The 24306-nt window shown below is 38.2% G+C and overlaps 1 protein-coding gene across 6 annotated transcripts in view; it reads left to right on the top strand.

Annotated features, from left to right (window-relative positions):
* BRINP3 (BMP/retinoic acid inducible neural specific 3) overlaps positions 1-24306 on the top strand; it is a 200293-nt gene that overhangs the window by 6628 nt on the left and 169359 nt on the right. For 5 of the 6 annotated variants that reach the window (XM_075422735.1, XM_075422738.1, XM_075422736.1 and 2 more), the window contains exon 2: positions 11363-11648. The exons of the other annotated variant lie outside the window; for it this stretch is intronic. In XM_075422735.1, coding sequence (XP_075278850.1) covers positions 11413-11648 — 236 coding nt within the window. In that variant the 5' untranslated portion in view covers positions 11363-11412. The remainder of the gene's footprint in view (positions 1-11362; positions 11649-24306) is intronic. 6 annotated transcript variants of the gene reach the window in all.

Below are 24306 nucleotides of genomic sequence, written 5' to 3'. Positions count from 1 at the left end.
ATACGTTTCTTGTTGTTTTTTTTTTTCTTTTTTTCTTTCTCTGCTTGAAATCTCTATTTCTAAGGAGGCTTAACATCACTGGTTAGAAATACTGCTGCATGTTGAAAAATGATATTGTGGACTGAGGTGGCAGCAAAGAGTGTATTTTTAATCAGCTGTTTTTCACCTAAAACATTTTTGATCCCTAGTCATTAGCAGTTTGGAGGACAGACAGAACAAATATTTATTACAACACATTTTATCTGGAATAATTTTGTTTGTTTTGTATTTAATGTGCAGCCCTAAAGGCTAGAATTTTGAACATGAAGTTTTACATACATGTAATTTATAGATATATGTGTACTTTAGCGTCTTAACAGTGATCATATTAGGACTTGTCTTTAATTGTAGGGAAGATTTAAAAGAGTGCAAGCAGAGTGTCAGCATTCCAGCTTCCGTTCTTCCATCCTGAACTGCTGGCTGATCTATGGGGAAGAGCTGATACACACCTCTTTTCCTCGAGAATGTGTAGATGCTCAGCATTTCTTGGATCAACTAGTTTCAGTATTCCTTAATTTTGTACCAACATTTCTAATGAAGATGCTTTGTTTATGTAAAGCAGCAATGTTTATGCAAGTGGAGACTCATCCTCCTGCCAGCCTCTGGAGACTATGGGTCTCTGTATTTCACATAAAGCCATTAGTTGGCGATGTTCTCTTTTTTAGTCACTTCTCCTGTGGGATATGAATCTGACTCATTGACTTAAAAAGTAAAAGCTTTAGTAACTTACTAAGTACCCTTTAAGCTATGTATTAGCATACATTTATTAGATGGATTCACATTAGTTGAAGGACAGTAGTGGCTTTTTTTGAAACATAGTCTTATTTATAAAACAGCTTCATTTCTTCATACTGGTTTGTCTTGGCCAGGCAAAGTCTAGAACATTTTCTCAGTCTCTCTGGAGGGAAAAAAAGAGCTTATAATAAAGAAAACCTATGTTCCTCATAGAGTTCCTCATTGCAGTGATCTGTAATCTCTAATCAACAGACTGTGTCTCTTATTCTGCACTGTAAAGATATTAGCTGAAAGTATAAAGCTTTTCAGTATCAGCACTTTTCTGCTAAATCAGAATGTGTTTTTCTATTAGCTACAACAAGAAATAGTCATAATATTGTACTAAAGTGGTTTTAGACCAACACGTAGCTAAATTAACAGTTGCGAGATTGTAATGTCATGAGACTCTAAAGCCTAGACTTTCTCTCCTTTTAATATAATGTTCACAAGAAAGACATCTTTTAGCAGACAATTTTTTCTGTCTAATTTTGTAATTTCTTCTAAATTTGTCAAAAATCAAGACTTATGAGGAAGCTTTGGTGTTACATTTATATGAGTTAGCAGGCTGTGCCTGGCACACATGACATAATTATTACTTGTGCAATGAAGCTTTGTGTATTATCCATCCTGAGATGCAAGTAGGTCCAGACTGGCTTGCTGAAACTTTCATCTTTGCTCAGTCAACCGTAAAGTCCCTCCACTCACTACAAAAAAATTAATAGATGTAATATGAACATTTAAGAGGATATGGCTACTGCCCATATACTAGTTACAGGCTTAGAATGTTGCAGCAAATGGACTTATGAAACCTCACACAATAGTTCACAGTAGGATCAGATGTAGAACCACGGTCTCTTGAATCCGCTGTGCATCCTGTCTAAGGAACTCTCACAACAGGTTACAAGTTGTTTCTAACAGGAGGACAGTGGTGGTATGAGGTTTTTTTATTTCTGCTAACATAAATAGGTTGAAGCTTGGGAACCCGAAAGAAATTTTAACCATCCATTTACTCCAGCTGAAAACCAGCTCCACCATCTGTGAAATCAGCTGTAAAATATGCTATGAGCTGTGGAGCACTTTTGTCTGAAAGACATAATTGGAGAACAAAACAAAAAACATTACCATTCTATTAGATATCAGTGTTAAGAAATATATGAAATTGTCCATTTGTGCAAATCCTTGATCAGATATCACTTAGCTAAAATTACAGTGCTAATATGTCGGAGCCAGGGCTCCAAAACTGAAAAACTCAGAAATCAAAAAACCGTAATTTTTGTGATAACCTTTCGAAACATGAACAGGATTGTGGGTTCGTTTAGGTAATATCTCAGGGGATGGAAGTACAGGAAACCAGGCTGTAAGATGGATTTTGTAAATATGTCCTTATTACATTTAATAGAGTTCATTGTTTCTGTGGCCCTCTTCTTAAGACCAGAGAACAGTTACACACCATTATTTTTTCTGTTCATTATTGTACAAGCAATATTAGCACTTCAAAATCTTCAAAGAAACTTCTATTTTTGTCTGAGACTGACAATTCCTTTGCTCTCCGTTCTTTTCTCAGCATTTGTTGCAGAATCTCCAGAAACAGAAATCTTAAGTAGCAACAAAAAGTCAGCTACTCTGTTAGTGTAATGAACATCTTCCTTTTATGACATTTTTGTCATCCAACAATTTGAATGTACTCTATAGACATTAATTGTTCAATACTATTCTTTCCTGATCTTATGAGTAGAAACTATAATTACAGAAGTTTAAGGGACTTGTCAATGTTTATACAGTAAAATCAGAGCTATACTTCAAGGTAACTCAGCTCCAAGTACTCTCTTTCCTCTGTAAACTAAATCTTCTTCAGCTCAACAATCTGTTAGTGAGCAAAATTTCCTCCCGCTTCATCTCAGTTTAGCCAGTTACCACTCCTTCTGCATTAGAGAATAATCAGCTATATTTGGATTGGTCTTCAGACTTGAAAACCTAGAACTAAAGCCTTAATGTACAACCTGTAAATAGCTGCTTCCTCCCATTCTAGATGTCAGCAGCTGAAACAGCTCTGTGTTTTAGAACGAGTTGAAGGATGAAATTAAACAGGTAAAGGCTGTTTGTTACTCTGATGTAGTTTACTGGATATAGCTAACTTAAATCTGTCTTAGTATGCACGTTCTTTTCATAGCCAACTTAGATGATAAATTGGGCCAGAAAACTGGGGACTAATAGTTACGGATGAAAAGGAGATCTACTACTAGAACTAGTGCTTCATGACTTTCCAGTGATAGTTTAACACTTAATTTTAGGATGTACTCTTTGCAAATCCTAAGGACCTACTTAATTGGCATTAAAACACACCCAATGAGATTATCATAGCAGAGAATGTTGAACATTTTTAAGTGTTGAATTTTAAAAAATTCCAGTAACCTGGAATGCAGCTTTCTAAATATCTGTCTCTCATTAGGATTTTCTACAAACTCACATGCTCCAGTATGCAAAATTCTATGTCACAGTGATACATCAGCCTGTGCCTGAGGAAGTACTGGACCAGAAACTGCCCCTATGCTGTTCCTTGTCTTTTCCTGCAGCACAGATCTCAAACTTGTTCAAAGGGAGCTTGTTCTGTTTCCATTCTAACTCTTTTCTTAATGTCAGATGTTTTAGCTGAAAATTTGTGGATGATTTGGGAGAATGCTTAGCATAACTTGTGCAATGGAAAAGCGACTTAAGCCTGAAATGTCACACACAGTTCCACATGCAGAGATTTTTTGCACGTGGGACAGTCCATGTGCACTTGTGGACTTGGAAAGATGACAATTTAATCCCCTATGAACTTTTATGATTGCTAAAGTACAGTCATCCAGCCTGGAGCAGGCTTAAAGCTCTTGAAGCAGCAGGTTTTACTGTGGCTTTCTGGCATCCTAGATGTTGGTCAGCTGCAACCCGGGGCTAGGTCAGGGTCCTGCTTAGCTGTTCCAGAAATTAACTGCATTTTAGCTCCTTGTGTGACTGATGTATGTTATCTGCCAAGGACTTAGGCACTAGCCCCCATTTAAAGATGAGAAACTGAGACACCATGAAGACTGGGTGGATTTCTCCTCTCTGTTACACACCTACACAATTCACATTTGAGGCATCCAGATGCCTCACATACTTTTGCAAACCACACGCTCTGCCTTTACACGGTTGAGGAGTGCGGCTGCTCCTGACTTGTGATCGCAGAACGAGGGCAAGAACAGCCAACGTCTGCAGTCCAGCCAGGAGCCGAGCTGTGGTGTGGTGACCTCTGGGCAAAGAGGCTTGCGGCCAGACCAGAGGTCCAGTCAGGGAGCCTGAGTGCTGACGCTGGGACCGCGGCAGTCACCCAGCACCACCCGGTCAGAGACTGAAGGTCCAGGAGCCCCTGCGCAGTCCCCACAGGTGGGCCAAGGCCCCAGCTGAGGCTGGTCAGGGCCGTTGAGGCCCTTGGAGGTCCCAGGTGTGGCTGGTCAGGACCATTGCGGACTGTGGAGGCCCCAGGTGTGGCTAGTCAGGGCCGTTGAGGCCCTCGGAGGCCCCAGGTGGGTCAGGGCTGTTGAGGCCCCTTTGTTCATTCAGGGTCCTGACAGCTAATTTCTTCCCCACAGTGAGCTCCCTGCAGGAACAGACTCACTTGTTAAGGTAGGAAGACTGAAATTGTGATTTGGGGATGCTGCCCTGTGTCATCAGCTCAAATCCATAAGGATCCGTTTGCGCAGGAGGATGAACTTAGATTAACAGATTGAAAAAGCACCTTAGGGACTTTATACATCATGATCTAGGCAGAAAAGGAAAAAGTCAGGTCTTTTATAAATATCAGGCATTAAAACAATTACGTTGGTACACCTGATAGCCAGTGCATACTCCAAGGGCTAAGGAGACCAGGGCTTCGTGTGCCGGGATGCAATAGAAAGCTTGCAGATACATCCAATTAAAGACTCACAGGCACTTGCAGGAGTGAAATTCTGCAGGGACAGAGCACACACCTAGGCACGTTTCATGGGCAATAGCTGTAACATGCAGCAATCAACTCTCACATTTCAGACAGACCTGATGATGGTTGCAGAGGTTGGGCTGACATATACTCTCTGTGGGTGCATTTTATTTTTCCTCCTCTTCTCTGAAGGCTGGGATGAAGAAAAAAAATAACAGGATTGCTTTTACTAGAAAAATCAGACATCCTGTTCGTTCTTTGTTTCAGCTTTCGGAGATATAGTTAGAGGGCGCTTGTCCTTGTCTGACATGGAGAAAAGAAAGCTGAAATCTGGCAGTGGATGAAGCTCTATTTGAACAAAGAAAAGGTGTTGCTTTAGGGTGCACGTAGTCAAAGCAGATACCAGAACCTTGTATGAGGACCGCACTTATTTTTAAGCCTGGAATGTAAAACTCATTGAAGGCGGTTAGATATGGGATTATTGTCGCCTTTCACATTTGCAATCATATCTACTTCTGAGTCTCTGATAAGGACAGTTCCTAGGTCAGGACTTATTGTAGCTCACAATGAATAACAGAGAATAAGCTGCTTGAACTCCACTCACTGAAAATCATCTGTTGACAACTGTATTTTGTCTATCCAGATGCCTTCTACTTCTTGCATAATGACACAAGCTGTACCCTGGAGCCTGTGTGTATTGGATCTGGTGGCAGGGAGAGAACTCCATTCTTTAACTCTCCAAACCCCTGTTCAGTTTCTTCGTTCTATCAATCATACATGCTGGCTCTCTTGTTACTGCACCAGCCTTCTGGTGATTCTCAGAATATGTGAAAGCGAGCCACTGTCAAATGGCTGCTGATGAGCACAGGACAGAATAGTCTGCCTCAGATCCTGAGTCCTTTTGTTATCCCAGACCATGTTCAGTTTGGGACAGTTTAATCTGTGGATTTGGGTATCTTCATTTGAAGAACAGAATCCATGTGGCGGCTGAGAGCAGAGCACAAACAAGATGCTCTTTTGCTCTCTACTATACCCTCTTCCCCTGTAGCTGATACTGATTGCAGCATTTTCTGCTCTTTTCTTCCACAGCACATCATCAGCTGTATGGCTGTTTCATTTACACTGGGCTGTGTGAGAATTTCAAGAACAGGTGCTTCCCCAGGTCTCATTCATTTAAAGCAGTTAACATGAGAAAAATTGCCTTTTTAAAAAAAAAAAACAAAACACTGATTATAACACAGAGTTCTTATGAGTAGGTCCTGTAGTGCTTTATGAAGGTGAACAACATGATCATCACACTTCAGATGAGGAAGTGAAGGCAAAGAGACATAAAGTGATAAACCCAGGATCTTAAAGCATATCAGAGTAATCTCTGAGACTCAGACTATTGCTTCATTCTTTATGTAAAATTTCTTTGCATTTTTCTGTGTCAAAATACTTTTGAAAAAACCAGTCCTGACTTTTCTTGCCTTCTGTGAGCTTCACTGCTTTCCATCCAGCTTCTTGCCATTGATTCAAATTTGAAGTCACTGGTAGCATTCCTGAGAATTTTGTGTAATAGAAAATAAAGCATTTACCTCATTCCTGTTTTCCATGATGTGCAGTGTAAAAGAAATATCAAGTGTAACCTGTTACACCTAGTATCATACTGCATGAAAAGCAGTAACACTGAAATTCCTAAGGTTTATAAATGAGTGGAGCGATACAGTACCAAAAATCTCATAAGTGATAAAATTATCATCTTACTGAAATCTGACTACCTACAAACAGACTTGGTGGTATTATCACCATCTCTTCTCAGATTTTTTTCTTTGTTTGTTATTCTTTTAAAGGGATATATACTTATTAATTATTATTTTGCTTAGTTCAAAGAAATCTAAGCTTTCTGTTTTGCATAAAAATCCACCATCTTTGAGACATTAAGGTTTCTGACGTTTGTGGAGAGACAAACACAGTGTTTTCTGAAAAGCTACTTATTACTTTCCTTTGAAGGACATATCTGAGAATAGCAATCTAAAATTTTTATTTCATCATTGTGGGAAGTTACAGGCAGGAGAATCCCAGTTCGCCATAGAGGATTCTCATCTTTCCACGGAAAGCTGGGACATTTCACATTTTCATGGAATTCTAGTGAGCATAAAAACCAAAGGGCTTCAGAGAGATCCTGGTCATCTGCATTTCCACTGTCAGAAGGAGATCTCTGTGAGAAGCAAAGAGAAAGAGGGAATAACGGAGGCAAGGCTGTGCTCATTTCTGTGGTGCTGACAGAGGTTGCAAGGGCATTGTTCCATGTGTAGCAGAGGAGAGGGCATCTCAGACCAAGGCCACAGCACTTACTAGACTTGCGCAATACAGAGAAATATTGAAAAAACCCACCCTGATCTTATGCAATAATATCTGTACATTTAACATACAATTATCTTATTTTGATTCTTGAGAACCGCAGGTGTAGATGTGACCTAAAAAAGCTACTGATGATGCCTAACATCAGCTTTATTAACTCTTACATAAAAAGTTACTCTGTTGGTGAACCAGTAGTCAGTGATGTACTTAGTAGCTATATCTCTATTGCATATTAGGTCATATGTTTTGTACATGACTCTTACTTCTCAGAAAAAAAAAAGTTGTACTCAATGAGGTTACTACAGATTTCTATTTTTTTTTTCCTTGAGAAAATTTTATACTGTTTCCATTTTAGGAAGGATTTAAACTTACTGAATTGCTTTACCATGAACATTGCTGTCCACACATCTGGGTTGGTCCTATGTTATTATGTATATCTTAGTATACATGATTTACTAATTTATATTATGCGATCAAGAGAGCTTAACCCACAAATCAAGCAGACACTTCAATTTATACTATGTTAGGTACAGTAGCTTAGTGAGTTCATAAACTACCCATATGTAATTATATACAGTTTCTAATGTTTAAAAAAATTATTTACATGAAAAAAAGAAGGCTGAATTTGGTGGGATTTGCCCTATGCAATAGGATGGCAAGAAGAAGACTACAGAATTTCTGCGTTCTTGTTCACAGCTGAAGCTTGATGAAGTTTGTCCCATTGGCCACAATGTTTGTTTTACACTTGCCGGTCCTATGTTCTCTGGAGTTTACCGGTCTTCAGCACCCTTTATGTGTCCATGAAAGCTAGGACTTAGCTATGGAATTTCCAGAAGATGCTGAGTTAAATTCATTCTGCATTAACAACAGTGAAGAGACAATAAATTTCTGAAAAAGAAGAATTCAGCCCATTATGCTTCTTGAACACAGTCTAACCTTAGATTTTAGAAGAGGAAGGGATGAAAATGTATTAGCATTTGCAAGTGGTAGCTGGGTGGTAACCCTGGGGATAGCAGAAAATAATTGTGCTGAGCACCTGTAGCTGATAGTTGTCCTCTAAGCTAGCATTTTAAAGAGGCAGCAAGCTGACATGACAGTTTTGTTTGAAGTGTCTTCTCTACAGAGCGTCTTCTCCACTTTAAAATCCACCACCTCTGTTGCTTAACAGGTGTTAATTTAGTTTTCATTTCTCACATCACACCCTGAAACCAGCAGGTGCTCTACCGCAAATTTAATTCAGATTGTTCCTCCCTGAAGTTCTGTGATGGCTGTTGTACCTAGAACTTTTGTATGTTCCACATGCCTACATCAGTCTTTTAAAAATGTTTTCAGGGCATTTGCATTCATTACAGAATCTGAGTATTTAAAATTTCGGTGTATTTTCATACTGTAACTTTAGGAAAATTCCTTAGACTGGAGTTTTCTAAGTTGTTTTTTAATAGGAAATACACATTTAAATCCCTCTAACAGCTTAAAAAAAAATCTTAGGCTAGGTCTTTTTATGCTTCAGTTCCTTGTTTGTTAAGTTGAGGTAATAGTTTAGTTCTCAAGGGTGTTATGAGAGTTAATGCTGTGGAGACTAATTCTACAATGACTGGACAATACAGACAAGTGAATAAGTATCAGTTAGAAATGCACACATTATTTTACTCTCCCTGAGGACTAGCTGTATATTTATACTCTTTTGGAAAATACCTTCGTATATCTTTAAAGCAAGGAGATTATTTACTTCTGTAGCTACATAGGTTCTCTGAAGTATTGCCAGTGGTTAATTTCTGACATGCCATGAGGCACAGTATTAAGGCAAGCATAGAGCAGGGCTCTTCAGTGTTCCTTTTCAAGTGCTCCTTTGTTCTTATTTTAGGAAGATGCTACAAGTACAAAGTAATTCATTTTCCAATCCTAATATTATCACTTTAAATTCAAAAGGTACTCAATTAGTCATCATTACAGTTTAATGGCCTGAAACACTTCAGTATTAATAAGTACCCGAAAAAGTAAACTCTTGCCTTTTGTAATTTAAACGATTACATGATTTTTTCCATAGTAAAGATAATTTAGGAAGCAGAACCTTATGTCTTACCTAGCAATTTTATAACAGCAGTAGGTATGAAAATTAAAATTCTCATTATGCCCTTTGTAGCTTCACATGATGTAAAGATATTGTGCACAGGGTCTTACAAGTCTATGAAAAGGGTGATGGAGGTGAATGAGTACGCTGTGCAGTATATTTTTCCCTGATTGGTGGGAAGAAGGACAGAAGTATTTGTGGATATTCACTCTGTTGTGATGCAAAACCAGGTCTGACCTGTCTGGAAGTGACTGACATGCCTTCTTCATTCACATTGAGCTAACTTTCAACAGCAAATGGTGACCAAATGATCACCATGGCTTTTATGGGCCAGGAGAGCAATCTATTCCTTTTCAGTTTTGCTTCAGATCTGTGTGTGCTTTTTCGTATGATATTGTGAAGGTTACAAAATGGTGTAACCTCACATATGTGAACTTCAAGCTGTGAGAAAAAAAGGAGCAGTCTAGGGAGAAAATATTGAAACTTCATACAGTACACGCAGATCTGCAGGCTTTTTGCATTTAAGTGATTGCTTGGGAGTATAAATAAAAATTAGAGTGCTCTTTGCTGTAGACTCCTGGAATCTCATTTCAAAAGGATGTATAAAATCAATGCAGTATGTGTCACAAAACCACTGTGTGATTGTAATCATTTATGGTTACAACTCAGTGCTTTGATATATGCTCAGCACAAAATGTATGAATAGGGTCGTCTTTTTCAGTGAGATTACTTACACATTTGTTGTTTGCAGGATCAGGTCCAAATCATGTTAGAAACAATTACATTTGTGCCTAAGAAGACAATAAACCTTGACTGTTTCTCTAGTTGTATAGGCAGATTCTTATATTCTCAGACTGTAAATTCCTGTTAGTTCATATGAACTCCTGTGCTTTTCTGGAAGCAGTTAGCTTCCTGCAGCTGGTATGGTTGTGATCTATACAAAAGACTCTTCAGAATATTAATGTCTAGAATATATGCACAGAGCATATTTATTCAGCTAGACTCCGTTATAATGGACGGGTTGTTCTGAGCATGCAGTTGCAGAACTGTTCTACTAGAAGCATCCTTCGTTTAGGGTACACTTACAAATTAAACTACGGATGGTAAAGAAAAATCTGTCAGGTAAAAAAAAAATCATAGCAAAAGGCACTGTAAAAATGTCATGAGTGTTGTTTTGAGTGAATGTGAACAAAAAAATGTTTTTCCCTGTAAATTTATCAGCTAGAAAAATGAAAGCTCTCACTTTAATTAATTCTATGCTGTTTTACCTTACACTGAAAACTAAGAGTTGATTGTTTCTATGACTTTTGTAATTTCTGTATTTCTGAGAATTCATGCTCTTGCGTAGATGTTTTCACAAAGTCTAAGCAGGATGCAGAATCACTATCCCACTTCACAGGTGTGGGACTGAGGTGCAGAAACCGTGGCTTGTCTTCACTGGGTTCCTACATGATGCTATGGTTAATACTTTATATTTGATTGAGCACCCAAACAATTGTTTAGGCTCAATTTAAATAGTGTTTCTGGGCTGATCCATTGGGTTGGAGTGAATTGGATTGGAAGTCAAGTGCTGGTGTTAACGATGCTCAAAATTGCAGGATCTGGAGCTTGAATAACTCGTTGAACTCATCACTATGGGTAGCTCCTGTGCTATTGATCAACGCAGTCACTCTTTGTCCAGCTGCGCTGGTTTGAATAGAATAACACGAGTCTGTTATTTGTGCTTGTAGTGAAGACAAGCCATTAAGTGACTTTTCCAAGGACATGAAAAAAGAAAGCAGTCCGAGACTTCTGAATCTCATCTGTTTTCTGTCCAATATCTGAACTGTGACCTCATGCATAGACATTGCTGAATGGTTTTGTACTGATGCTAACAGGCAATAATTCTTGTGTTGCATATTTTTCATTAATGACTAGCATTATTGGAAAAAACCCCAACAATCCCTCCTCTGACAATTTGTGAAGGTTTCTCTTCAACAGTAAATATTATCACTGATGATGTTAATGAAGACATTAGTTTCACAGCATTTGAAGTATTGAAACACTCCACTGTTAACTAGCCTAGTGGGGTTTACGCTAATGTAAAATGTAACAAAGTAGAGGCCACTATCTCTTTAAGCTGAAAGAAAGGAAACTTGTTTCTACTTCCAAGGGATGCCTAGTGTGTGCTTATCTAATTGACTGTGTATTTTGTCTAGGTGTTGAGGGAAAGCTAAGAGAATGAAGGCTCTAAGTCCCCAGTGGAAGCATGATATGGCGATGCAGTGCTGGTGCTGAATTGTTCTCTCTGATGGCTCTATGGGAGTGGATAGCACTGAGTCTTCATTGCTGGGTTTTAGCAGTTGCTGCTGTTTCGGATCAGCATGTCACAAGCCCCTTCGACTGGCTCCTCTCTGATAAGGGACCCTTCCATCGCTCACAGGAATACACAGATTTTGTGGACAGAAGTCGACAGGGATTTAGCACAAGATACAAGATTTACAGGTATGAAGCAAAGGGAAAGCAATTACGGAGATATCATCCTTAGAAGTTGTAAAGTATCAACAAGGGTTTCCATAAGGGAAAGTTTCAGATGTGGGAACGAATCTATAGACACAAAATTCATTGCTGAAATATATGCAACCCCATATATGCACTGTGTACTATGGAAATGCCTGCTTGTGTTGTTTCTGTCTTGTTTAAAGAACTTTTGGTAATTGATTATGTTGCTTTGGAAAACATTGTTATTTACTACCTAACTCTACTCTGGCCTAGTGACATACTAAAAAATGTCCTAAAGTGTTCAAACACCATCTTTGATTGCAGAGGGTTAGCATGGAACACCCTTGATCATGCAGCAAGATCCATTTCAATTGCTTTCAGTGTGGCTCAAGACATAAGCTGAGACTTTTAAGAATGCAGTTGTGGTTCCACGGATACTGCTGGCAAAGCATGGACTTCATTGTACAAATCAGGGTGTTTCAAAAGTGACTCAGAGTTTCATGTTGGTTTACAGCAGTGTTTTGAGAAGCAAAAAGTGAATTTCTACAGAAGTTGCAGGTGTTTGGTCCATCACAAAACTTAGTGGTAGGCTGACCCAATTCAGACTGAAGGGGGAGGGGAAAAGAAAAAACAGGGGAAGACTTCAAAAATACAGGTCTGCTTGAGAATTTATGTCTTGCTCTGGAACTGCTTTTGTGTTACACTTGTAATCTCTCATTTTCCGCACTTTTGAGACAGCACCGGTGAAATATCTTCTTAATCATTTGCAAGAGGTGTAACTCGGTAACACCTGATAGGTTTATCAAGGATATGGGAATGAAAAGAAGAGTTCAGTTTCATAGTAGTTATCTAATGCCAAATAGAAAGAAAGGGGAGCAATGAGGGAGCACGAGACATTAAGGAGTGAGAAAACATATCTACAAGTAGAGAGACTTTTTCACTTCGTATTTTTATAGATCCCTCCTGGCTGCAAAGAGAAATGGGTGGCAGCAGGGCAATACAGGACAGGTTGTTGACTTCCTTAATAACTCTCCAGCCTATAGACACAGACTGTTTCAGTATTGAAAGACACAAGCTGATTTAATTTGAAACCATGGAGCAGTTTGTGTAAATTTCATACCTATTTTAAACTGTTATTCCCTAGTGGTATCCAGCTGTTTAGAAGAAGATATGAGTGATATATGCTTGTGTGTATATACCATCCTTTAGTTCAATGTCCAGTGGCCTGTTACAAAGCTGCTGGTCTTTGTCCATAATGATTTTCCTTTTAAGGAACTGGCTTTATCTTCCTTTCCTAAATACATGCAGTAGAGGGCACTCTGTTGCAGGTCAATTTTGCAGTGGGCTGCTTTGCCACATATAGAGAAATTAAGCACATTTTGAAAATAAAGTGTGATTTGGAAATATGCTTGATGAAGTGGCTTGTCTTAACAGAACAGTGTTGCCCAATATTTGCTGCATTTTAAAAGCCAGCTGTCAGGATCAATAATGTAAAGCCAATAATGCAGAGACTGAGGCAGCATATTTTATTCTTATTATTCTGTATTAGTCAACACTGAACCAAAATTATCTTGCTAAAAACATGAAAGATAGAATTGTATTTAATTTCAGCTCTTTCAATCAGGTCTTTGAGAATTTTTCTCCTTTCAGCCTGCATTACAGAAACATTGTGAAGTTTTATAGATCTGTAATCATATCTTTGATATTTATTTGGGTTTACACGTAGGTTTCAATTGACTTTAATTTACACAATGCCACAGAAAGTGTTTCTTGTGTTTATTTCTATCCTCTGCCTATTCCCTTCAAGAAATGAGCCAGAAAGTCAAAAGAAGCACAAGCTGCCTGAATCAAAAGAAAAAGCTATATTTTTTGATTTAGTCCTCCAAATACAAGCCTTACTGCAAAGATTCCTTGTAAAATATGGTCCCACTAGCAAGTTGCGCAGAACACGGTGACCTTGTTATGAACCACACACTATAAATTTAATCCCTGTTGCTTTCTACAAGCTTTCCCAGGCTAAAGGATCTGGAGTCTATTTGGTCTGTTCATTCCCTGACCTATCTTCATGAAATGATCCTTCAGGGACACAGTCCTGGTTTGCATGGAGAGGTAAGGAAGGGGTAAACACAGACCTGCATTGACTCAGCTGAATCATATTAACAAGAATTAAAGGTACCACTCCGAACAGTGCTAACAGGAGGGCCTCCTTTCCATTTGCTCTTTGCTTCAGCCCTTGAAGTCCACACCTGAGATCCGACATTTTAAGAGCAGAGGGGAAGGAAAGGCACCTCCCTCCATTTTAACATCTGTGCCAGGTCAGACTGAAAATAACTGAAGACTTTTTTTTTCATTTTTATTATTTTATTATTAATGGCACAAAAGGTGCAAGTAGCTGCAGACTACCTAAAGGTATACCTCTCTTTTGGGGAAGGAGTTGGCTCAAGAAGAACTGATGGGACTGTGACAAGTAACAGCTCTCTTTCCATGTCTCCAGAGCAATGGCATCCATGCCAAAACCTGACAAGCACTGCTGCCCATGCGAACTAGCTCACGACAACCAACCTAACACTGTTACTATGTGTTTACAATTAACAGGAATAAAATGGTCTCAATAAAAATAGTATAAAAACAGCAGTGATTTGCACATACTGCATGTAGTGTTATAAAATGCGTTGGAGGACATTTCAGCAGGAGACTGCTGTATGACTTTTGTTTTCCAACAATGGAACAATTATGCAGCAACTAGCATGATATTTTGATTCTCATTATTTTTTCCTCTCCTTTAGCAGTCTCAGGAGAGGCAGTAATAATGTAGAAAAAACCACCTCAATTAAATTATTAATTTCCAAATTTTTTTAGACTTCAAAATAGCATTCCATATTATAATCAAGATCATATTAAAAAGCAGAGAATACATGATATTTGCTTTTTGGTTAAACTGGGTAATGCATATTTATGTAAATACCAAAGTGCTACAGATGAAGGCCTTTATTCTACATCATTGTTTGACACTGATTTGAATGGGATCAAGGTCACATACTACAGGCCCATGAAAGGTATAGAATTAAAATCAAGATAATAGGGCAGATAACTGGAAAAACACATATTAAAGAGAACAGCAAAGAATGTTAAAATGAAGATTACTTAAAACTTGATGGAAAGATTGACATTATTTCTCAGCTATTGAGTAAAACAATGATGTGCTACTTGTTTTATTCCTGTTATTTGTATGACAGGAGACAGACTGATTTTAAAGCTTAGTTTCACCTAAATGTATATGGTAATTGCATTCCGTGATGTCCAGTAGCCTTAATTTTTTTGGTTCTTAAATTATATAACCTGTTTGAATTTAAAATAGATGAAGTCCAACTTTCGGAGTAAAACACTTCAGAAATGATTCTCACTATATGGACTCTGTGCTAGCATTTATGTTTTTCCCCCCCAAACTCTGTATGCCAGTGAGGCAAAAAGCAACTGCTTTGTATCCATGTTCCCTGGTCGCTATAAACAAGTGTTCATCTGACCAGAAATCTGTTATACATTGTGGAGTTCAAGCCAAAACCTGGAACTGAGGAGCACACTTATTAACTGAGTCCAATTTCTTATGAGAGGTCTTAACTTCAGCAGAATATGTTTTTTAAAGAGAAAAGTTACATTTTGCCTTATCTCTCTATCTAGACTTCAGAGCATAAAACAACTGTGATAAAACCAACTGATGCATAAATTATGGGAATGTAGCAGTAGAAAAATCTACTGTCACCCGTATTTTGAACTATACATTAAAGATCAGTTATGTCCATGGGCAAAAAATCTGATTCTGTAGTGTGCTGATCTCCTCAAGGAGAGGAGCTTTTAATATTACAGGATAGAGCTGAAAGACACAAATATATATGTAATAAAATTTTAATCAGGTATTGCAGAACATTAAATAATTGCAACTGATGTTACCAATGTTGTTATAAGTTAGGACTGATGGACTGGTTATGTTGATTTTTTGACAGTGTGGTATTCCCTATAATTCTTTGAAGGAAATATCCTCCTGCAGGAAATTTTAAAATCGCCACAGATTTTGGTGACATTCATTGCCACTTATCTGTGAAGAGAAATGCCAGGAAAGCACCTGGATGGCTACTGAAAGCCTCTAAATTAGTGGGAATGCTGTTTCAATATTGTATGGAAAGTGGCTCCAGTAGTTAATATCAGTAAATATTTTGGCAAAGAAAACAGAGTTTATAATTTGGTATTTAATACACACTGGGAGTATTGTGCCTGTTATGTAAATCAGCTACCCAGACAAAGGAATTTAAATCCAAACAGAATGAGATGAGAGGTTACCAGGATGGAAAGAGTGATTGTAAAATTATGCAAAGAACATACATTGTATCAGAAGAGGTAATTTCTACAGAGATAGGGAAGTATTCATGCTATCTAATAAAGTCCTGAGGAAATGTCCTCAGGGATACTGAATAGTTTTGTTCAAGCAAAATGATTTAAAATCCGAAACAGATGTGAAAAATCAGGGGAAGGAAAAGCCCAACTTCTTCTTTTAAGGTGGAAATGTTTAGCACATTTAGGAAAAAAAAAAGAAGAGCTGAAAGAGGATACAGTTCCTGCCAATATACATATCATAAAGTGAGATGAACTATTTAAACCAAAAGCCATCACTATCGTAAACCCAAATTGGTACAAACTGGCTACGAATAATTTTAGGCTGGCAATTTAAGAAAGGTTTCTAATCATTACAGTAGAATAGTTCTGGGACATGCTAAGTTACAAAATGTTACCAATCCTGTGAATAGAGGGAAAGGATTATAAGATGCAGTGTTTGTGATAGTGGATTAGGTTTTAGAAATCCGTTTGGGGTAAGTATCCCTAACAAGTGTAGAGTACTAGTCTGCAAAAGGGAAAAAAAGAATCTCCTAAAGAACTGAGTAGCTCTGTGCAGCATGGTATTCATGTGCCTTAGCAAGTGTCCCTTTAGCGGTTGTTTTAGAAGAGGTTATGTTTATTCATGAACAATTAAAAAAAAAAAAGGATTACAGAATAATGCTATCAAGTTACAGATTATTTTGTAGTAGGATATATTGGGTTTGTCTCATATGTTCTGAATCCTCTGGTAACTGAACCTGCAGGGTAAAGTGAGTAAGACTGAAGACTGTAGTAGAACACTACTACTATGTCTTAACATTTGTGTGTGAAGTTAAGTAAAGCCAACATTAGTCAGCTGTGTTTTTTATTCCCTATCAACATATTTTAGCCCACAGCTTTCTCTAAACTGCTTAATACCTGTATGCTCCCAACAGACAGTGTTAATAAAACACCTGGGGGGTTCAGTTGTGGATGTACACATTGACATTCCCTAAATTTGCAATTTTCACCCCCAAGTACAGTCTGGAATGATGTTTCCTGGTGCTCTTTCCGAGGTTACTTTGAACTGATAATTTAGGAATTTCAAGGCATTGAGAAGAATTAATAAAATGTCTTCAACAATTTATTCCAATTCAAATGTATGGTAAAATGGAGGGCTGAAAAGAGATGTCTGCCATCATGCCTTTTAAAAGTCTAAGGAAACAATGGTATGGCATTTCTTGGTGCTGTTATTTCCTATACATTTGATCACACTCTAGAAGCCATCATCATGGACAATTTTTTGGAAGGGCCTATTTGGTATTTGAAGCATCAGAGCTGTTACCTTTTTTAAATAAGACCTCAGTTTCCTGAACACAAAACACCATATACAAAGCACACAAAAGGTGAGGGCGGTAGTGACAGAGGAGTGGAACAGGATACATCAAAGAAAGGAATGAGGCAATTTAGTACTGTAGAAGTCGAGGAAAGAAACAGCCTATAGTCAGCAAACTGTAACTCTAAGGGTGATGGTGAGGTAACTTTCAACAGGTAGCTTAGCAAACTGGTCAGCCATTGCCTTCGACTCTTCAGAGCCTTTGCTTCCTTGGGTGTTGAACTGCATGCACAGCGTCACTGCTGGGCAGCCGAGAACTGGGATTATAAATGTACCAAAGAGCAAACCAGTTTGGCTGCCACAATTGCCGTATCAATAGGGAATAAATAGCAGGAACAGTTCTGTCTGCCTTTTCCAGAAATTCACCATATCAGTAAATTGTTTCTGGCTTGCATTGTAATTGGTCAACCTCCTTTAGGGAATTTTCCTTTCAGCCTGGTGGATAAAAGGTACAGTAATCGGATGGATCATCGTTCTCAGAATGTTTACAGAAGGCTAGACTACTGAATGCACAAAATTCTCTTTCTAAATCCAGTAGCTTTTAGGCTGGGAACAGAGAAGAGCAGCTCAAAGAGAGTTTCTGGGATTGTGATTTGATAGATTTCCGCTGGAAAAATAGTATTTGCAGTCCAGTACTATGGCTTCATTATTGCAGGCAGTACAGGTACACAGAACAAAAAGATGTTGATTTTGGTCCTGAGGAATCAAACAGCAATAGTTTCCTGCAGTGGAATAATAGTTTCATTAAAGTAAAAAAAAAAAAGTAGGAAAAAGTAGGACATTTTTTAAGAATATCTGGATCTAAAAAATATCAGTGAGTTTCATTTTTGATTGTGATATATGTTAATAGCCTCTCTTAGTCTATTTAGCTGGGCATAACAAAGAAATGACACGAGCTAACTAACTGGCTTTGGTGAAACTGCTTGCATAAGTACATATCTGAGCAAAACAAAAGCTTTAACTGACTGTGCTTCTAGGTCTAGCAATACCTGGACAATGTTCTCCAAAATAATCTAATTTTCAGCCCTTTGTTTCAAATGCAAATATCCTTCATAGGAAAGCATTTTTTTGTTTTGTCTTTAGGGCCTAAACACATATCAGGTAGTTATACTTCACAATTAGCAATTCCTACTATCAAAATTATATTAGTTTCTTCATTTGTTTATCCAGGGGGTTCTCCTGAAGGTAAATGCTGTGAAAAGGTAGAAAAAAAGAACCAGATAATTTAAACTGAGAAGCTATGTATGCATAACAGAAAAGTTTAAAAAATGTTTTCAGATTAATTATAACTGGAGCCTAGTTTAGTTTACAGTAATCTCAAGGGGTTTACAAGTACGTTCACAAGGCATGTTCACAAAGGCAAAGGAGTCTTTCACTGATGCTCCTATGGCTACCATGTGTGGGCGACCTCCAATGACACTGGGAGATGAAGGGGTCCCTCAAATGGATACCAGAGGTACCAACAGTGCAGGTGATAAGGACTGGACACCTATTGAGGTCTGTCCCTACAATCCTAGTTATGCATGAGGTCTGTCTCAGGTAGGAATATCTCCACAGGTAATGATAAATGATAGCTCCAGGCAATGATAAGAGTCTGAACTCTCGTGGACACTTGTGGCCCAGGAAGCAGGGCAGAGAGACATGAGTGGCTCAGAGGTGGGCAGGAAGGACTGAAGAGAGGTAGGGAATTCTGATTCCCAAAATGTCACTTTCTTTCGGGCTCTGTTACATATGTGATGCAGCACAACAGAGAAGTCATTTGCTCTAGGTAAAGGGCTATCACTTACCACTCCAGAGCACAAGAGAAATCAAGCTCGCTTCTGACACTGATCCACTGCATCAGCCCTCAGTCCATCTTTGAAGGTCTGGGGAAAAGCATGACCAGACCCTGATGAAATAGTATATTCCTACAGAAGCTTGCAGAAATCTCAGTAAACAACAAGAAATTTATCAGTGAGCCTAATCCCACACCATTCCAAAGCCTCTAAGTTGTTTTGGCACTGACCAGGGTCAGAAATACCCCATATACCCTCACTGCATTTTGTCAGCTCCATATTAAACTACTGTGTTTAAGAACAAGGATAGGGTTTATCTTGATGAGATAAACAAGTGCTAGTGCTCGGAAGGATACTAGGGAATTGTGCTGTCTAGGCCAGCAGGATTAGGAGTGTTCTCAGGAGTCAGTTTGTTTGACAAGAACAGAAGCGTGTTTCAGCTTGGCATCAAAAGAGACTATTGATGTCAAGATTGCCTTCTGTACTTTTTTTTATAATACACTGCAGGAGTCTGTGTTTTGCTAACCTCTCTTCCTACTTTTTCTTATTTGTTTGGTGTATTTCATCAGAGATCCCAAGGAAACTCAAATGGTAAGGACGACAGTGAATCTTATTTTTTTGTAAATATTACCATAACCCATTTCCAGAATATACCTACTTTCAAAATCTAATAGTTTAAGGATACGTATTAGATCAAACCTCCTACTGATATGTTTCCCTAGAACAAAGAACATTTATTTAGAAAATATGGTGTGTCATCATTTCAGTTAGTAAGTTCATAAATCATTTAAGTTGCCCTAAAAAAATTAAGATAATAGAGGCTGTAACTTAATGGTTTCATGCAATCACTAAAGTCATATAAAAGCTGTTTCACATTAATAATAGATTCATTTTTCATGCCAGGATCTTGGGCATGAAATCAGGTCATTTGCATGAATTCTTTGAAGATTTTTGGTTAGTTGTGTCTTTGTTCTTTCATTTGCCCTTCCTCTTCATTTTTGTTTAAATATCCCTGCTAGTACTATCACTGGTATTCAAGATGTAGGGGATTTCAAATGCTGATGGCTTTCATAAAGGGAAAAAATAATTACCAAGATTATTTTGGTTACTAAAAAAAAGGGGTTTTGTTACTTGAATCAAGTTCTCTGTACTTTCGTTTTATCCCCTATATTGTTCTTTTTCCTTATTGCTGCTAGGTCGGTAGTCATCTCCAAACAGAATGGCTTTCAGGTTTTGCTTTTTGTCCGTATGTTGAGTCTGTATGGGTGGCATGATGTATCTTATATGGACAAAAGAACTGAATAGCACAGAAATGTTTTCTGTATAGAACGACAGCAGTATTGATTGGAATGTATGATTCTTTGTACAGAAGCATATTTGCAACTTTTCCATACAGAAAAAGAACAGCTGACACCAAATGTGCTCACTCCAGATTTTTTGTCATTTTATTCTAGTATCATTGACTTAAGGTTGTGGTCAACATCTCAGAATTCAAATCTTAACTGGCTTCTAGCTCTGATTGATTGATTCTACAGGTTTTACTAGTCATTGTGCTGGTTGTGGATTCTTGTGTAGCTACAGATTCATTCCAGCAGAGACCTTTGTGAAGAAAAGCAATACTTAAAAATAATGTCTTGTTGCTCGATTCTCCCTAGAATCCCAATATGGTTGTTATGGATAATAGTGTTCTTAAGGTCATTAGTGGCTTCATATCTCAATTCATCTTCCGATACTCTCAATTTCTATTTTATTTATGCAGCTGGAGAAGAGAAGGTATTTTTACCAACCAGACAATTTGATGTATAGAGAGCTCTGAAAACTGCTCACACAAAGCCCACTAGCAATTTAGAAGTTATGTATGCAGGTCTCACATGCATAGAAGAGATAGCATCTGGCTTTAAGTAATAAATATTAATTTCTCAAGGGGAAAAAACATATATAGATTTCAAAATATATGAGTAAGATAATTTAAAAAAAAAGCATAAGGCATATTCTACCAAATATTCTGAAAGATCAGCAGAATCTGAGACCTGAGGAAATGTAATTGATTAAGTTAAACTAAATATTTGCATTTGAACTAATTCTGAACTAGATTCTTACAGTTCTTGAAATTAGGGATTTTTAACTCGTACACTTACTGCTAGTAGTAGAATTAGATGTTTTACTGGGAACTCAAATACAATATCAGCTTTGCGTACTGATAAATATACTCTGTTAACAGAAAGTAAACAGAGGAAACACATTTTTATTCAGTTGCATCTAACTGCATGTTCTGTAAACCACATCTTTAGCCGTTTACATAAAATAGTGGTTATAGGTGATAATAATAAAACTGAATTCTAAACATTACACAGCATAACCAATCTGATAATCTGCATTAACAAACATAATAAAGTCTTTTGTCTAGATTTTACATATTTAACCATGCAAAATGAATTAAAAAATAATAATTACAACCGCTTAAAAATGAAGGACCTGTAGTGAGGTCTCTTGTTACAAAGAACTGTTCATTGCCATTTTTCTTTTATAAAACACCTAATGATGCTTTTGATAGGAAACCACGAGACTCAATGAATTAAAATAAGTGGAAAACATGTAGTCTGTGGTGCTTGTTCATTTACTGATTTCTAGAACACAAGTATTTGTGATTACTCTCAGAGTGAATCGGTGTGAATATGAATACATGTATTTTTATATACAGATATGTGTACATATAGACATGTGTATGTATGTGTGTGCATGTATGTGTATGCGTAAATACATTTGTGTGTATATACACATAGATACATACAGAGATATTGGTGAGTGAAAATAAATGAGTTTATTACTTCAAGTGATAAGAATACTGTTTGTTGGAAAGAAAAACTTATATCTTCTAGTCAGGTGTCTGAAACAGAGCATTTGACCAATACGTTAATGAAGTTTACTATCGACCCTTCCTTAAGAATCAGAGGTCCAGAAATTCTCCATAACACTGGCAACGCTAAAAGATCTTTCCTCATTAGATCCTTGTATTAAAATGCCTCTATCAGAAGCATTCTGTCAGATCTTGCTGCATTTTCCCATGCTTTTGGTCAACTCTAGATCATGCCACTGACATCAAACTAGTTATGGCTACAGGAAAAGACATCTGAGAATCTGTAAGAGAAACACATTAGCATTAACCTTCTATTTCATATGGGGGCTATTATGATGTTTCTCCATTTTTTTCCTCTATCTTTCTGTATGATGCTGGATCTAGTTAATGAAATGAGCCTTGACAGAATACAGTTTTTCTATGTGTGTACAGAAAAAAATTATATGCATGTATGTGGCTAGAGAAGCTCTAAATTTAACTCCACAGATTCCTTGTATGATAATGTCGTGTGAAATCTGTACGCCATAGATTTCCCACCTGTATCTTCACTTGTGGAGCCAATATGTGCTCACTCTTGAACAGTGAACTCTCTGGTAAGACCTGCCACTGTAGATGTTTGAAAAATATTACGAGTTGTGCGTACCTCGTAACATTCAAGGACTCTGAAAGAAGTTTGTGCCAAGTTCAGTGACCAAGCTGTGTGCCCAAGTTAGGACTAACAGCGTGTGAGTAAACAACAAAACTAGGATCCTGAGAAGTTCTTTCACAAGGCTCTTAAAAGGCTCACTATCCTCCGTCTCAATGCCGCTTTGTCAAGGGCTGCTTTCCTGCTTTGACAACTTTGTCTTTGCACTTTTTTGGTGTCAGGGACTGAATAGTATCTGAAAGATGGTTTTATTCAAGTTGCGTCTGAAATTTGCTTTTCATTTCAGTTAAACTATTTCTCATATGGTTAACTTTGAAAGTCCATCTGTTTATTTATAATGTTCTGTGAAGAAGTAAAGATTATGTCTATGTTCACTGCTGTCTCCTTGGCCTGGATGAGCCCAAGGAAATGAGTGCTCCTATCCTGGTTTGACATTGAAGTTCTGTGTGACTTGGGTGTGCGCGTCCATGGGACCAAAACCGGCAAAGACTGTTAGATATCAGCACAATATATATGGCCTACGACCTCTTTGCAGCCTCCAATTTTTCTGGCCTCTACTTGCCCTCCAGCCTCCCACTCCTTTTCAGCCTCATACCCCTTTGCAGCCTCCCACCCCTTTTCAGTCTCCACATTTTTCTAGCCTCTACTTGCCTTCCAGCCTGCGACCCCCTTTTTCGCCTCCACTTTATTCTAGCCTGTACTTGCCCTCAAGCCTCTCACCACTGTTTGGCCTCCCACCCTTTTTCGTCCTCCCATTCCTTTTCAGCCTCCACTTTTTTCTGGCCTCTATTTGACCTCTGCACCGCCCCCCCCCCCCCCCCCCCCCCCCCCTTTACAGCCTCCCACCCCTTTCCATTTTCCACTTTTTCTGGCCTCTACTTTCCCTCGAGCGTCCCACCCCTTTGCAGTCTCCCCCCGCATTTTGGCCTCCACTTTTTTCTGGCCTCTACTCGGCCTCTGGCTTCCCACCCATTCCATCCCAAACCATTATATGAATCTGTGGTTCCGTCCACAAGGGTAGATAGTATCTTTTAATCACTGCTGAACTGCAGTAATGAGTAAAATGAAAGGCGTCACATTAGAGATGCTCTGGGTTAAGCCCTTCTCATTATTTTCCCTTTGGCTATTACTAGGTCCTGAAAATCACGGACCACACTGGCTCTGGAACAGCAATGTTATGCAAAAATGACACGGAGTTACCTGTAAATTAGTCTTCTGGGATAGTAAACTCCCTATCTCAGATGGCATAATCCATTTGTAGCTAAAGCAAAGGGTCTGAATGCATGGACTAGAGAAACTTCTGGGTTTAGACTAGCATGAAATGGTATGTCAATCTTCATTGTGTATAAACAGACATACACAGAGGAAAATATATAAAAGTGTAAACGTATGCACTGTGGACTTGATGCTGAAACTAATCCAGCAAAAGAATTAGGATTTTGGATTTAACTCCTTTGTGAAATAAATTTCTTTTTATCACTGATAAGAAATGGTGGAATTTCGAACAGTGGTACGGAGATTTAATTCTCATGCCGTGACATGCAGAGTGGTCACACTCCTCGCAGGCGGGAGCTGAATTTGGCCTTCATGAGCGATGTGTGCAAGGACTACATGTTTGCTTTTCATGAGATCTCCATCTA

This window comes from Opisthocomus hoazin, chromosome 6, assembly GCF_030867145.1.
Source record: "Opisthocomus hoazin isolate bOpiHoa1 chromosome 6, bOpiHoa1.hap1, whole genome shotgun sequence".
In the NCBI taxonomy this organism is placed as follows: domain Eukaryota; kingdom Metazoa; phylum Chordata; class Aves; order Opisthocomiformes; family Opisthocomidae; genus Opisthocomus; species Opisthocomus hoazin.
Note: the sequence above shows the minus strand (reverse complement) of the source record. Positions and strands in the feature narration are given on the sequence as shown.